This window comes from Lactuca sativa, chromosome 4 (assembly GCF_002870075.4).
Source record: "Lactuca sativa cultivar Salinas chromosome 4, Lsat_Salinas_v11, whole genome shotgun sequence".
In the NCBI taxonomy this organism is placed as follows: domain Eukaryota; kingdom Viridiplantae; phylum Streptophyta; class Magnoliopsida; order Asterales; family Asteraceae; genus Lactuca; species Lactuca sativa.
In genome coordinates this window covers 152,340,417-152,354,819 of record NC_056626.2, presented here as the reverse complement: position 1 = coordinate 152,354,819, position 14,403 = coordinate 152,340,417, and the positions used below count along the sequence as shown (strand labels likewise).

General features: G+C 38.3%; 1 protein-coding gene across 1 annotated transcript; it reads right to left on the bottom strand.

Annotated features, from left to right (window-relative positions):
• Positions 1-158: 158 nt before the first annotated feature.
• On the bottom strand, positions 159-1,058 carry LOC111898902 (VQ motif-containing protein 11). Its single transcript, XM_023894792.3, has one exon. It carries the CDS (start codon positions 819-821, stop codon positions 285-287), a length of 537 nt encoding a protein of 178 aa, XP_023750560.1. The 5' UTR covers positions 822-1,058; the 3' UTR covers positions 159-284.
• Positions 1,059-14,403: the final 13,345 nt, after the last annotated feature.

The window sequence follows — 14,403 nt, the reverse complement described above, 5'->3', positions numbered from 1 at the left end:
TTTTAATATGTTGAAAATGGGTAAATGTATTGGAATTTTTGTTTGAAAACATGTTTTTAAAGATAACAAGTCTTGTGTAATATGTTATTAGGATCGGGTTCAAAATCATTTGGCATGATTCATATAAATGAAGTGTGTGGTTAACAACATATCCAAAATACATAACGTAACATGCAATTATTTATTAATTATCATTTTGTATAAATTTATTTTGTTAATTTATTGTATACTTAACGAGTCAAATCACATGAGCACAATGAATGATTAAAACGACTGTGACGCTTTTATGAAGAATAAGATGGATCGTTCTTCGGCGACGTGAGCGGAAACAAAATTAAGAGTTCGGGTTCGGGTTCTCGAATCGGACTCGGGTGCAAGTAAAAACCTTTCTCCGCAATGGCTTTCTCTTCTTCTCCTTCTTTTTCCATCGGCGTTCCTGGGCTCCCTCTTGCACAAACAGCCAGCGTCGACACCGGCGATTCCTCCACCATCTTACCATCCCCACCGACAAACCCTACCACACTCTTGTCTCTCTCCACCACCAACGGAGACATGAAACAGACAGGCTGTGATACGTTGCTGAGAGTGATCTCGAGTTTCTTAACACTTTTCCTTCGTTCTTGAAGTTTATAACCGGATCTCCGGTGAGCAGTGGGTTTTCCGGCGTGGCGGAAGGGGATGGAGTTTGGGAGTTTGTGGGTGGTGTCTCCGGTGAGTCTTTGGACGACGGCCCGGAAGTTAGAAGGGTCTGCTTGCACGAAGGTGGTGGAGTGTTGTGGTTTTAGATGAGGATCCGGGTCGGGTCCTTCTGAAGAAGCCATGAAAATTTAAAAATAATAAATAATAATAATAATAAATATTTGTTAGATATAAACGAAGAGAGAAGATGGGGAATGAAATGGATGTGATCAAACAATGTGGCATGTGGATATATACTGAAGCTAAAACTAACCAACCACAACATAACAGATGTAGGATTTTGGTATGTGTTATGAGTTTTGACATGCAATTTGGGTTTAGATTTATGTTGCTTTTGGTTGTTTTGCTGTTTCTGTTATCAAACACTTTCTTACTTCACAGCCACGGGAGCTTCTTTGTCTTGATGCTTAACAGATTTTGTTTTATAAAACTTATCAAATGAATAAAGTTGTATGATAATATATATATATATATATATATATATATATATATATATATATATATATATATATATATATATATATATATATATATATATGCCTACTATATTTTTTAAGTTGGTCAATTTAGTTATTAAAGTTATTTTATTGTTTTATATGGACATAAGATCAAAAGTAACCTATCTTTTTAATCATCCAGACCTATTTTAACCGGTTTCAATGGGCACATCAGCGTGTTTTACCACCACACTTTATATGCCCGTTGAATATTTTCTCTTTTCTCTCTCCATGCTCAGCCCAAATGTAAGCCGGGGGAAAATTCTTTGGCAATAAATGAACTTGAAATCTACTCCTATGATCGGACAGTTCTCGAATCTCTTCGGGATGAAGCTTTTTGCATCTTTCCAACCGTAAGTCTGTTCCACAAAGCGCATACATGTACATAGGGCTGTTCACTATTCGAATAAAACCGAATTATCTAATTGGACAATTTGGATTGGACTATTTGGTTCGGATATTCGGATTTTTGGATTGGTTTTCCAACAAAACCGAATTAGTATTTTGGATTTCGGATTGGTTTTGGTTTATAAAATAAGGACCGAATAGTCCAAAAAAACCGAATAAACATTTCTTATTTATCTATCTATATATATATATATATATATATATATATATATATATATATATATATATATATATATATATATATATATATATATATATAATTATTTATTAATTTTGTAATTTATTTTTCAAATAGGTTCAAAACGTTTCACCCAATAAAAAAAACATTAATATTCATTTTCTCTCGAAAGTTTTGTATTTATAAAATATTTAACTATAATATATATTCTTATTAGTTGTTTATAAATTTCAAATCACAACTAAATGATTTATTTTTGCTTCTTGTGTAAAGTTGGGTAATATTATAATTATATGTCGTTTTAAAATGTTTCGGTTTTTGAAAACTGAATTATAAAAACCGATCCAACCGAATTGTAATTGGATCGGATCGGATTTGATTTGAATTTAGTTTGGAAAATTTGGATCCATGTTTTGAAAACCGAAATCAATTTGGATTTACTTGATTGGATCGGATCAAACCGATCCATCCAAACGAACACCCTTACATGTACAAGTATCTTAGTCTTGGTTGGAATGTCATATCCATCGACGTTGCAATCTTGCTGACATTCTCTGGGTACTAACAAAGGTGTAGGAGCATGTAACATCAATGCTTCCTTTACTATTAGTTTCATGTAATGCAAGCTTTGTAAATTCGTTTCGATGATTGTGTCTCCTTTTACCACCGATCTCATTTATGTGTGTTCTATTAATCATCTTAGGGTTCTTCGTGTTAATTACTCGTAGATAATTAATTGAAAAACAATGTACATGTTTGGTGATTGGCAATTTGTATGGATATATATGAATTCAAAAACCCTGATGATAATTCTTTCCCATTTGTGCTCAAAGTTTGTTCAGATTATCACAAGGTCCGGAAGGGCAAGAGGTTCATGGGTTGGTTTGCAAATTGGGTTTCATTTTGATGTATTTGTTGGGAACATCCTTATACGATTTTATGGTGAATATAGTGGCGTAAATCATGCAGAGAAAATTCAATAAAATGCATGCGAGAGATATAGTGCCACCATCGTCAACTTGTTACTCGTGTCTACAACTATTAACGTCATTCCATCTATTGTCATCAACGTCATTATTGATGTGGCTAAAAGAGCTGATGTGTCCATTGAAACCTACTAAAATAGGTTTTGGTGATTAAAAAGACAAGTTTCTTCTGACCTTATGCCTAACGCAACAAAATAACTTTAGGGATAGAATCGACCAGTTTTTAAAACATTATAGGTCATTTGTCATTTCCCCTAAAAGATATTAATATATATATTGTACTTCCGACATGAGATGAAAGTCACTATATTTACAAAAAAAGAAAATTTCGGTTTTGATACTTCATTAATTTTTTTTCAAAAGCGACAACATTAAAAAAATTGATTTCGAGCACCTTTTATCTCAAATATCTTTTCCTGTTATTCGGTTTGTTAATTCGGTAACAAAGATGATTTAGGTGTTTTAGATCGAACATCATCATCCCGGAGATCATTTTCTCCATATGTTTTGTGTAGCTAGTTAACATCTTCTTGTTTGATTCGAGGTGTTGATTCAGGAAATAAATTCATACCCATATGGTGAAATCTTGATGGGTTTTAGTGTGTTCGAGGTGTTGATTAAGCAAACAAATTCATACTCATTTATTGATTTGCAATGAATATTAATGTTTGTTGGAAGAATCAAACAAGAAGTTGTTAATGAGCAAACACAAAAACATACAAAGATAATGATCTTTAGGATGAAATTGTTTGACTTGAAACACCAAAATCATATTGTTAGTGAATTAATAAGTTCAATAGTAGAAATAGATCTCCACGATAAAGATGTTTGAAATCTAAATAAATGATAATGTAATCACTTCTGAAAAAACAAAAATGGAGTCTCAAATTTTTTTTTTGATAACATAGTAATTTTCATGCCAAGTTAGCATACCATTCCAATATAATGTTCTAACTTGACATGACAATCGGGTAACCGGAAATGTTCCGATGAAATGGTCAATATTTAATAAAACTGAAAGAAAAAAAAAATACAATGTTTGATTTATAACAAAAGGATAATGCGGTGTTAAAAAAAGAAAAACATAGTGTCTTTTATGTCATTTTTCCGAAAAACTATAAAGTATTATTTCTTGTATTAAATTAAAATATAGAAAAAACATCATAAATGGTACCTTTGGTTTCCCCATATCTAAAGTTTAGTCCCCGTGGTTTAAAAACATCATACATGGACTCTGTGCTTTCAAAATTATTGACGATTGGTCCTTATTGTTAACTCCGTTAAGTTTTGTCCGTTAACTGAAGGACATTTTCGTCATTTCACTACCACAGTGACCATTTATGATGTTTCTCGTATTTCTTTTTAAAAAAGAAAAAATCAAATGTAATTAAATATATAAAAGGTCTCTCTCTCTCTCTCTCATCCCATCGTCTTCTTCAATTTTCATCCCATTTCAAATTTCTTCAAAGCCTATCTCAATCTAAACCACCACCCCACTGTTGTCAAGAGCTTATTTTAGGATATGATTTATTTCCTCCTAATTTCCTTGTTTACAGGACAAATTAGTTGTAATTAGGTGTGTGTTTTCTGTATTTGTGTATAAATTGTACCTTCTTCCAGAGATTGAAAATATACTGAAAATCATTCTCGTATTGAATTCTCTGTTCTTCATGGTATCAGAGCAATACCGGAAATAGAGATCTTTCTTTTCTTTCTCGAAACCTTCATAACACTCGAAAAAATATGCACCATGTCTGAGAAAGAAACCCCTTATGTCATTGTTCAGAATGTACAAGATGCGCCATTTCCATCCGGAATCATCTTGGATGATAAAAATTATCCATTATGGTCTCAACTCATGGACATGCGAATTGGAGCAAGGAACAAATTAGGGTTCCTCACAGGTTCCAACCCGAAGCCAACAGATGAAAAGAAGATGGAAGCTTGGGTTATTGATAATCACCGTGTTAAGAGTTGGCTCATTGATTCAATGAGTCCACCCCTGATGCAGCGATTTATTAGACTTTAGACAGCTAACGAAATTTGGGAAGCAGTTGCAAAAACCTTCTATGATGGCAACGACGAAACACAACTATTTGAATTGAATCGAAGATCCTTCACAACGCGTCAAAACGGAAGAACCCTAACTGCTTACTACAATGAACTAGTAAGTATATTTCAAGAGATTGACTCTCGTATTATGAAGCGAGACAAAGATGATGATGTTACTACTATCGTATCACTTCACAAGACCCTAGCCCGTCTTCGAGTACATATCTTTTTGGCCGGACTTGATCCGGAGTTTAATCAAACTCGAGGTGAAATTCTCCGAAAAGATCCGCCCCTGGATCTGGAATCGTGCTATGCATATGTCCGTAAAGATCAAAACCAGAGACTTACCATGGAAGAACCGAAGATTGAACCTGATGGAATGGTCCACCTAGCCACCCGAAATCACCCTTCTAAAGGGAAGAATCCCAACACCAAGGGAGGCAACTACACTTGTACCCACTGTAGAGAAGAAGGTCACTCCAAGCAAAGATGCTATGAAATTATTGGGTACCCTGACTAGTAGGATTTTTCGAAAAAACCAAGGAAGAAGATCAGTCAAGCAACTGTAGCTGCTTCAAAATCTGAAGAAACCTCAAAACCTGTGGCTACTCATGTGGAAAAAGTAGATGATAGTGAGAAATCAAAAGGTAATCTTAATAATACTTGGATTATTGATACAGGTGCATCAGACCACATGACTAATGATTCCTTAAAACTAACTTCTTTGTGCTCTCCATCACAATCCAATATTCTCACTGCTAACGGGGGAGAAGCAAAGGTTATCTGTGAGGGATCTGCTCATATATCCAACTCTATGAATTTAGATACCATTTTAGTTGTTCCATCTCTTTCCTCAAATCTTCTATCCATCAGTCAAATCACAAAAACCATGAACTGTTTTGTAGCATTTTGGCCTGATGAGTGTGTTTTTCAGGACATTTCGACTCGTCGGATTCTTGGCTATGGTATTAGGAGAGGGAAGTTGTACTACCTTGAAGAAAAACCATAGGGTGAAGCTTATAGTACTGGAATAAATCAAGGAAGTAAAGAGTTAGCATGGTTATGGCATCGTCGCTTGGGTCATTTATCATTTAGTTATCTTCGAAAATTGAAACCGGATTTGTTTTTACATACAACAGATATTGATTTTAAGTGTGATGTTTGTGAAATGGAAAAAAGCCATAGGATTTTGTATGCTCCTAGTTTTAATAAAAGTTTATTTCCCTTCATGCCTATTCACTCTGATGTTTGGGGACCGGCTCGAACCCCACACCTACTGGTGCTCGTTATTTTGTCACATTTATTGATGAGTGCACAAGAATGACCTGTATATCTCTTCTTAAAACCAAAGGAGAAGTTGGTTTGGTGTTTCAGGAACTATATGCAAATGTAAAATCCCAATACAAATGCAACATACAGGTCCTACAAACTGATAATGGGGGTGAGTATGTGAATCATGAAATGGAGTTTTTTTGTAAAAAAAAACTCCATTAAACACCAAACTTCGTGTGCCAATACACCGCAACAGAATGGATTGGCTGAACGAAAGAATCAACACCTTCTTGAAATTGTTCGAGCCTCCCTATTTGACATGAATGTTCCACGAGAATATTGGGGGGAAGCTGTTCGCTCCGCTACATACCTCATGAATTGAACTCCATCTCGAGTCATTGATTTCAAGACTCCCATTGAAAAACTTCACGAACTAGTTGTTACTCCAACGACTCCAAACTTGGAACCACGCGTGTTTGGATGTACAACATATGTACATCAGAACATAGGAAAGTTAGAGCCATGAGCAATAAGATGCGTATTTCTTGGATATGCTGATCTCAAAAAGGGTTATCGGTGTTATGATCCTAAAGGAAAAAAGATGTATGTCTCCCGAGATGTTGTCTTTCATGAGAACATCCCATTTTTCAAACATGAATGCTCTCTTCAAGGGGAAAAACTGACACCGAAGAAGAGATCACTCATGAACATTCCTCAGAAGTTGTCCAATCAACCGACACTATGCCTGTTACCAAAGATATCAATTTTGAACCTGTGTCTCCTGTCCCTTCTGTCTCTCCTGTTGTAACAACTGATGATGCTGAGTTTGTGGAAAATAATGATGAAGAAAGCAACCAGCACCTTGGTGAAGATATAGGTCAAAACGATCATCATGAACAACACGAATGTACAACTTCCTCAGGTACTCCTGTTACCATCAAGAATCCGGAGTCTTCACCACAGGTAAATACTCAGACCAACTCCCCTATTTTACATGATCAAATTCATGAACCAAGGTATCCCACCAGACAAAATAGGGGCGTTCCAAAGAAACAATTGATGGGTTTTATGCATAAGAACAATCTTATATGCTCATACAAACCCTAATGCTTGGATCTAGGTTTCTCTATTGTACATGATTTGAATCCAAGACTTATAAACCTAGATCTATCATATATATATAATTCGAAATTATCACAAAGAAAACAAATCTAAGTGGTTTACCTCTTTCAAGTAGCTTGAATCCTTGTAATCTTCTTGATCTTGAGCTTAGAGTCACAATTGTAACTCCTCTAATGGTTCGCAAACCCCACAAGCAAGAAGGCAATATGAGAGAGGGTGAGACATTCTAGAAACCGGCTCTAGGGTTCCCTTAGAATGAAGTGTAGCCGATTTCCATAGCCTAGGGGTCTTATTTATACTTGCAGGCTACTAGGGTTTCAGTCTAAACCCTAATGGACAGCTTAGCCACCAAGCAGCCCAAGGAACCTTCTAGAATAAGACATTGGATGAAAATATGATGGATCCCCATCATAATTTCGTTCCCCCTTAAGTCCATTAGGTTTCCTTAACCCAGAGTTTATACCCCTTTATTTAATTAATCTCTTTTAGTCACCAAATTAATTCCTAATTAATTTATGACTAATACTAATTAAATAAATATGATTTCTCCTTTAATATATTATTCTTATAATATATTAATAAACCATAATATTCTCTCCCTCTCCTTAAATTACTTTGTCAAGTTGCTTTGGAGAAGACAACCCAAAAGGACCATGCATAACCGGGTCAAGTATATGCCAAATATAGTTACAGGCTTAGACACTATTACAATAGTCTCCCACTTGGATAAGTATAGTAACTATATCTCACATATGACTTCAGAATCCGATTAGCAATCGTAGCTCTTATACTTCGCTGTCAACTCTGATGAACTTGTCCTTCAGATAAGGGATCGTATAATCCTCTGTTCTGGATATCATGCTGACAATGCTTATTGTCCAGCATTTGTTCCTCGATTTCCGATTTGTTTCACATAGAATTTAGTTGAACACATCAACTTCATTCTGACCGGTCCCGACACATAAGTCAAACCAAATCATCAAGTGGCCAAGATATCACTTTTATTCTCATAGAATAAAAGGAACATATCAACTTCGACTCATATGCATCCATTGTTTACTAATTGAATTATGCACAATAATGTGTTTTATAACATCAAGTTACTGATGCGTTTACACATCATCAATGCATAACTAACCAGCAAACAACAACCATATCTCTAAGTTTTAAGACTATATGATATTATCGCTTTGCGATCACTTAAGGTAAAACACCACGAAGTAATACCAGCAAACTCAGGTTTATTCCAATGCTTAAATCATATTCATAAGCACTCATGAACTTTGTAGCAAACCTTTTCTATGCCCAAAACCTTTTAGACAATCTACAAACAATTCATGACAGTCTTCATTCATATCTACTTCCAAAATATGACCGACTGTGGACTGTTTGAATAATCCTATCATTCTGGAAGTCAAAACATGCAAAATTGAAACAATAGATAAATAACCAACACAAGATAGTAGCTTTACTCATAAATAACACAATTTTATTTATTCATCAAATGACAAGTACAAACTATCTATTACACATTTCCTATCTAATCCAAACTTATATCATCCTTCAGCCCAATGCTCCTAGCGTGCTGTAAGTGTTTGACCCTACTCAGTCCCTTCGTAAGGGGATCTGTTGGGTTTTCTTCTGATGATACCCTCTTCACAACGAGGAGTGCCTCTTCTACCCGATGTCTGATAAAATGATATTTTCTGTTGATATGTTGAGATCTACCATGATCTCTCGGTTCCTTGGTCAAGGCAACCGCTCCTTCATTATCATAGAAAATTTCCATCGGCTCCTTTATGGATGGCATAACTCCAAGGTCTCGAATGAAGTTCTTCAACCATATAGCCTCCTTTGACGCTTCGCTCGCCATAATGTACTCTGATTCACACGTTGAATCAGCTACGGTCTCCTGCTTGGAACTTTTCCAAGTCACTGCTCCTCCATTTAGGGTAAAGACCCAGCCCGACTGCGATCGGTAATTATCCCGATCCGTCTGAAAACTAGCGTCACTGTACCATCGTACCCTTAAGTCATCACTCCCACCAAGGACTAGAAACCATTCCTTGGATCTTCGCAGGTACTTAAGAATATTCTTAACTGCAATCCAATGGGCTCTACCAGGGTTCCCCTGATATCTGCTGACCATGCTCAAAGCGAAGGCCACATCAGGGCGAGTACAAGTCACAACTTACATGATAGAGCCTACTGCGGAAGCGTAAGGTACTCGGTTCATATCAGCTATCTTTGCCTTTGTACTCAGGCTCTGAGTCTTACTCAGCTTGGTATTGCTTTGGATTGGCAACTCCCCTTTCTTGGAATTTTCCATACTAAAACGCTTTAGTACCTTATCCAAGTATGTATCCTGAATGAGTCCTATCAGTCTCTTTTCCATGTTTCTTACTATTCTTATTCCCAGAATATAAACAGCCTCTCTGAGGTCCTTCATAGCGAAACATTTCCCATGCTAGGACTTGACCTCCTGCAAGGTTGGGACATCGTTTCCTGTGAGTAGTATGTCGTCGACATATAATACGAGGAAGCTCACTATACTCCCAATGGCTTTGACATACACACAAGATTCATCTTCACTTCGCAGAAAGCCAAACTCTTTAACTTTCTCATCAAAACAAAGATTCCATCTGCGAGACGCTTGTTTTAATCCATAAATGGATTTCTTAAGCTTGCATAATCTATTTGGATGCTTCGCATCGACAAAACCCTCTAGCTGATTCATATAAACATCCTCAGCCAACTTTCCATTAAGGAAAGCGGTTTTCACGTCCATCTGCCATATTTCATAATCATGAAACGTAGCTATTGCAAGCATTACCCTAATAGACTTTATCTTCTCAACTAGTGAGAAGGTCTCATCATAGTCAACTCTGGGAGTTTGAGTAAAGCCCTTCGCAACCAATCGCGCTTTATAAGTATGTACTTTCCCATCCATGTCTGTCTTCTTCTTTAAGATCCACTTGCACCCGACTGTCTTGCAACCCGGTACATGATCAAACAAATTCCAAACTTGGTTGTCGTACATGGACCGAATCTCGTTGTCCATCGCCTATTTCCAGTTCGCAGACTCTGGGCCTGCCATGGCTTCCTTGTAGCTGCTAGGTTCGTCCAAATTTACTAGTGTACTATCACTAATAAATGTATCCCCTTCAGTAGTAATATGAAATCCATACAAATGGGGTGGAACACTAGCCCTAGTGGAACGTCGAAGAGGTAAGGACTCATCAACAAGTTCAACAGGAGTTTCCTCCTCAGGTTGAGTGCCAGTGTCAGAGGTTCCTTCATCGCTTTGATCTTGAATCTCTTCAAGTTCAATTTTCATCCCACTGTCTTCTTGGCTTATCAATTCCCTTTCTCGGAAAGCTCCTCTTCTAGCAACGAAGACAACAATGTCACTCGGTCTATAGAAAAGATAGCCAAAAGACTTAAGCGGATAGCCAATGAAATAACACTTCTCACTACGAGGTTCGAGCTTGTCGTGAGTCTCTCGTCTTACGAAAGCCTCAGGCATGTTATATCTTCTTATGAAGATTCTGATCTGATTCAGACCCCCGCGGTCAATGTTGAAGAAGAGTCTGATGTTGACTCTGTCCCACTTCTCATTCTCAAAAAATGGAAAACAAACCCAAGTCCTAGCCATATACGTGGCTTGATGAATACCGCAACCTCTCAACAGGCTCCGATAGTCCTTGGGGTCCCCACATACCTATTTGCAACAACCCTCTCTAGCCACTCGGGCCCAACAAGTGTGCACGATTCATCAACACATGGAGACTCACCCCTAACTAAATCCCAAGAAGATTTGACTGGTTCTCGCCCCAAGGTCTCCAGGGCTTCCCGACTTCATTTCTTTGAACCTGAGGAGTTGCACTCTATCCTTTTGTCAGTAACCCAAACACTTGATACACCCTCTCAACTACAGGGCAATCCTTCAGCCCTAGCCAAAACCGAGCCGAGGCCAAACTTGACTATGGGCAAGGAGACCGAGGAAGCTAAGGAAATCCTATTCTGCTTATCTTACATATATGTGGTTTAGGCACGGTGAGCACAACTGTGCAAGGATCCGTGAACCCGAGGGCAGCCCCGGTGCGAACTGAAGGAATTGACGGTGATAATTCTAATGATACTTGGACTCAGGAACGTCCCACTACCGAGTCTGGTATTAGAAAGTATGAAGCTTTCTGAAGGGCATTTCAAGCAAGAAAGGATCAACAAACCAAACAGCTTCAACAAAAAGAGAAAGAAATACAAACCGTGACAAAGTACTGGGCATACGCAATCAATAACGCCAACACTGTAGCAAACATTCTCAAAGTTCAAGATTGGATGACCACAATGGATGAGACCATCCGCAACGCTCGGTCCATTCCTGATACTGTAGGTTCATCTAAGCCTCCTCCAACAAAAACAGTTCAAGACTCCCAAGAGAACGGAACCGAAGTTGCCATCAGCTCCGGACCAACTTTCGGCTTCGATGAAATCGATCTCAATGAGGTTAACCAACCCAAACATTTTGAAGAGTTCATGATGATCTTCGATGATGAGGAAGAATCTAGCGGTTCACAACACTCCACCTCCAAACCCAAAGAGAAAAAGAAGAAGAAAGTCGATGTCACACGCAAGGAATTTCTTTCCTTGCAATAAAAAATTAATGTCATTCTAGCCGCAGTTACCACAAACTCTTCTCCACAAGATCCAGAAATTTCGACACCGCAATCCTTGGTCGGCCGGGTTAAACGTCTTGAGATCCGAGAAAATCTGGAAGCTGAACGCATTCTCCTCAAAATCGAGATGGGGATCCGCGATCTAGATAATCAAAGAACTGCGGATCACAAGCAATTCATCTCCACAACTGAGAATCTTATTTCCCATGTCTCTACTCTCAAAGATGAAATCAAGTCTACTCTTGGTGATCAGGCTGCTCATTCTCTGAAACTCGTGGATGAGATTCATAATGCTTATGAGTCTGCCATCGCAGTCCTTCAAACAACTATTAATAATCTTAGACGCACTGCTTCCCATCAGCCTCACCTCACTCAGATACTCAAACTCACCAAGGACATCCATCACTTGCTCTTCAATTCAGAAATTCCCTCAAATCAACAAATCTCTGAGTTGATTAAAAATCAATTTAATGAAATCTTTTCCAAAATTGATGGTTTACGTCAATGGTTTGAGGATTAACCGGAGATTGATTCCTCAAAAGGGGGAAGTGATCGAAGTCCGTTTCATCAACCAACTCCCTCTCTAACACCATCAATTCACGCTACTGTGGATCATTCTAAGCCTCACTCCCCACAAGCTTCTCCAAAGATAACCAAAGAACCAACTCCGGTTCAATCACCTCATCAAACCTCTCCACCGCAACAAAAACCTCCAGTTTAGATAACTCACCAGTCTCCTCCTCGTCAAGAAACTCCCCCCACTTCAAAAATTTAGAGCCTGAAATGTCATCCGAGTATTCAACTAACTTTCCAGCCACAACCCAACGCAAGAAGGATTGGCGTGCTGCCAAATTTGCTGAACAAATATGGAGAGATCACGGATTTGACACAACCATATACGAATCGATGATCAACTCATGGGTTAATCCCATGCGCAGTGTAACACCGTAAAAATTTAAACAATTTTTCACATTTTCAAAACACATTTCCGTTCATAATTATAATAATAAAAATCTCAATGTATCACATCTCAATTCATAAAACATATCCCAAGATCAAAACATATAAAATTCCGTGTGTGTGTACGAATCATGTCGGCGCCTTCCCGCGATCGTCACTAGTACCAGAAACACATAACACATAACACCATAAGCATGATTGCTTAGTGAGTTCCCCAAAATACCATTCTAACACATATTAGCCCCTCAAGGCTATAACTCTGTTTGACCCTCTGGTCAATGTGTCTCAGTGGGACCCTCCGGTCCCAACTCTCTGTGGGCCCTCTGGCCCTAACTCTGTGGACCCACTGGTCCTAACTCTGTAAACTCTGGATCATGCGTATCACAAATCACATCAGATTACAACACATAAATAGCATGCAAATACACTGAAACCTACCTCTTACTACCACTATAAGTAAAGTATAGTGAGAAGACTCACCTCGGATATCTCGGATAATATCTCGCTCGCGTATACACTGATCTAGCCGCTGCCTAATAACATAAACAATCATCTTAATTAATAACGGCTCTCCAGACTAGACTAGACTCTCTCTCATGTCCTCTAAGAAGGCTAAAAGACCATTTTACCCTTCAAACGGTCCACAAGTCCAATTGTTGACCAATCCCTAAGAGTCAACAAAAGTCAATGGTCAAACCTTGACCAGACTCGTCGAGTGCACAAATGTGACTCGGCGAGTCCATGCGTATCCTTCACACTCCTGGTCCTCACTGGATTCATTGAGTCAACCCTCCACTCTTCAAATCATCACTGATTGTGAATCGCGGGACAACCCGTCCCAACTCGTCGAGTCCGACTCTTGACTCGGCGAGTTCAGTCATGAACTCAAGTCCTCTAAATCCCCTCTGGCTCACCGAGTCATTTCCCCAACTCAGGGAGTCACCAACTGATTGATTCACGGGGAACCTAATCCTACTCGTCGAGTCTTTTCTTGGACTCGGCGAGTTCATGCCAAGCTCAAACTCAAATGACCTCCTAAGTGATGGGTTATGAGCATTCTAACACTTCCTAAGTGTACATGCAACCCTAATAACCTTGGATCTATGTTTGTCTAATTATCATGCAAAGTTGAATTCCAAGGTTATATTCCTATCTAGCATACATGGGGAACAATTTCTAACTTGAATGAAAGATATAATAACTTACCTTGTTGTTGCTTATGTTCCTTGAAACCTTGTGAGCCTAGCACCCCAAGTGTGATGCCTCAAATGCTTCACACAACACCAAATGCTCTTGAAAGACTTTTGAGAGAATACACACTACTTGAAATCGGCCTAGCCCTCTTGTTTCTTATGTGTAGCCCATTTTGGTGGAGAATGGGACTCTTATATAGTGTTGACACATCTAGGGTTACACCATGTAAACCCTAATGTGTCATGACTCTTCATTTCCATGACCCATGGGTTTGTAACTCCCATGGAGCATCCATGGAGCACCCTATGGGTAGAACCCAACTTGATAATCCATGGAGCCTCTTAGCCCACTATACA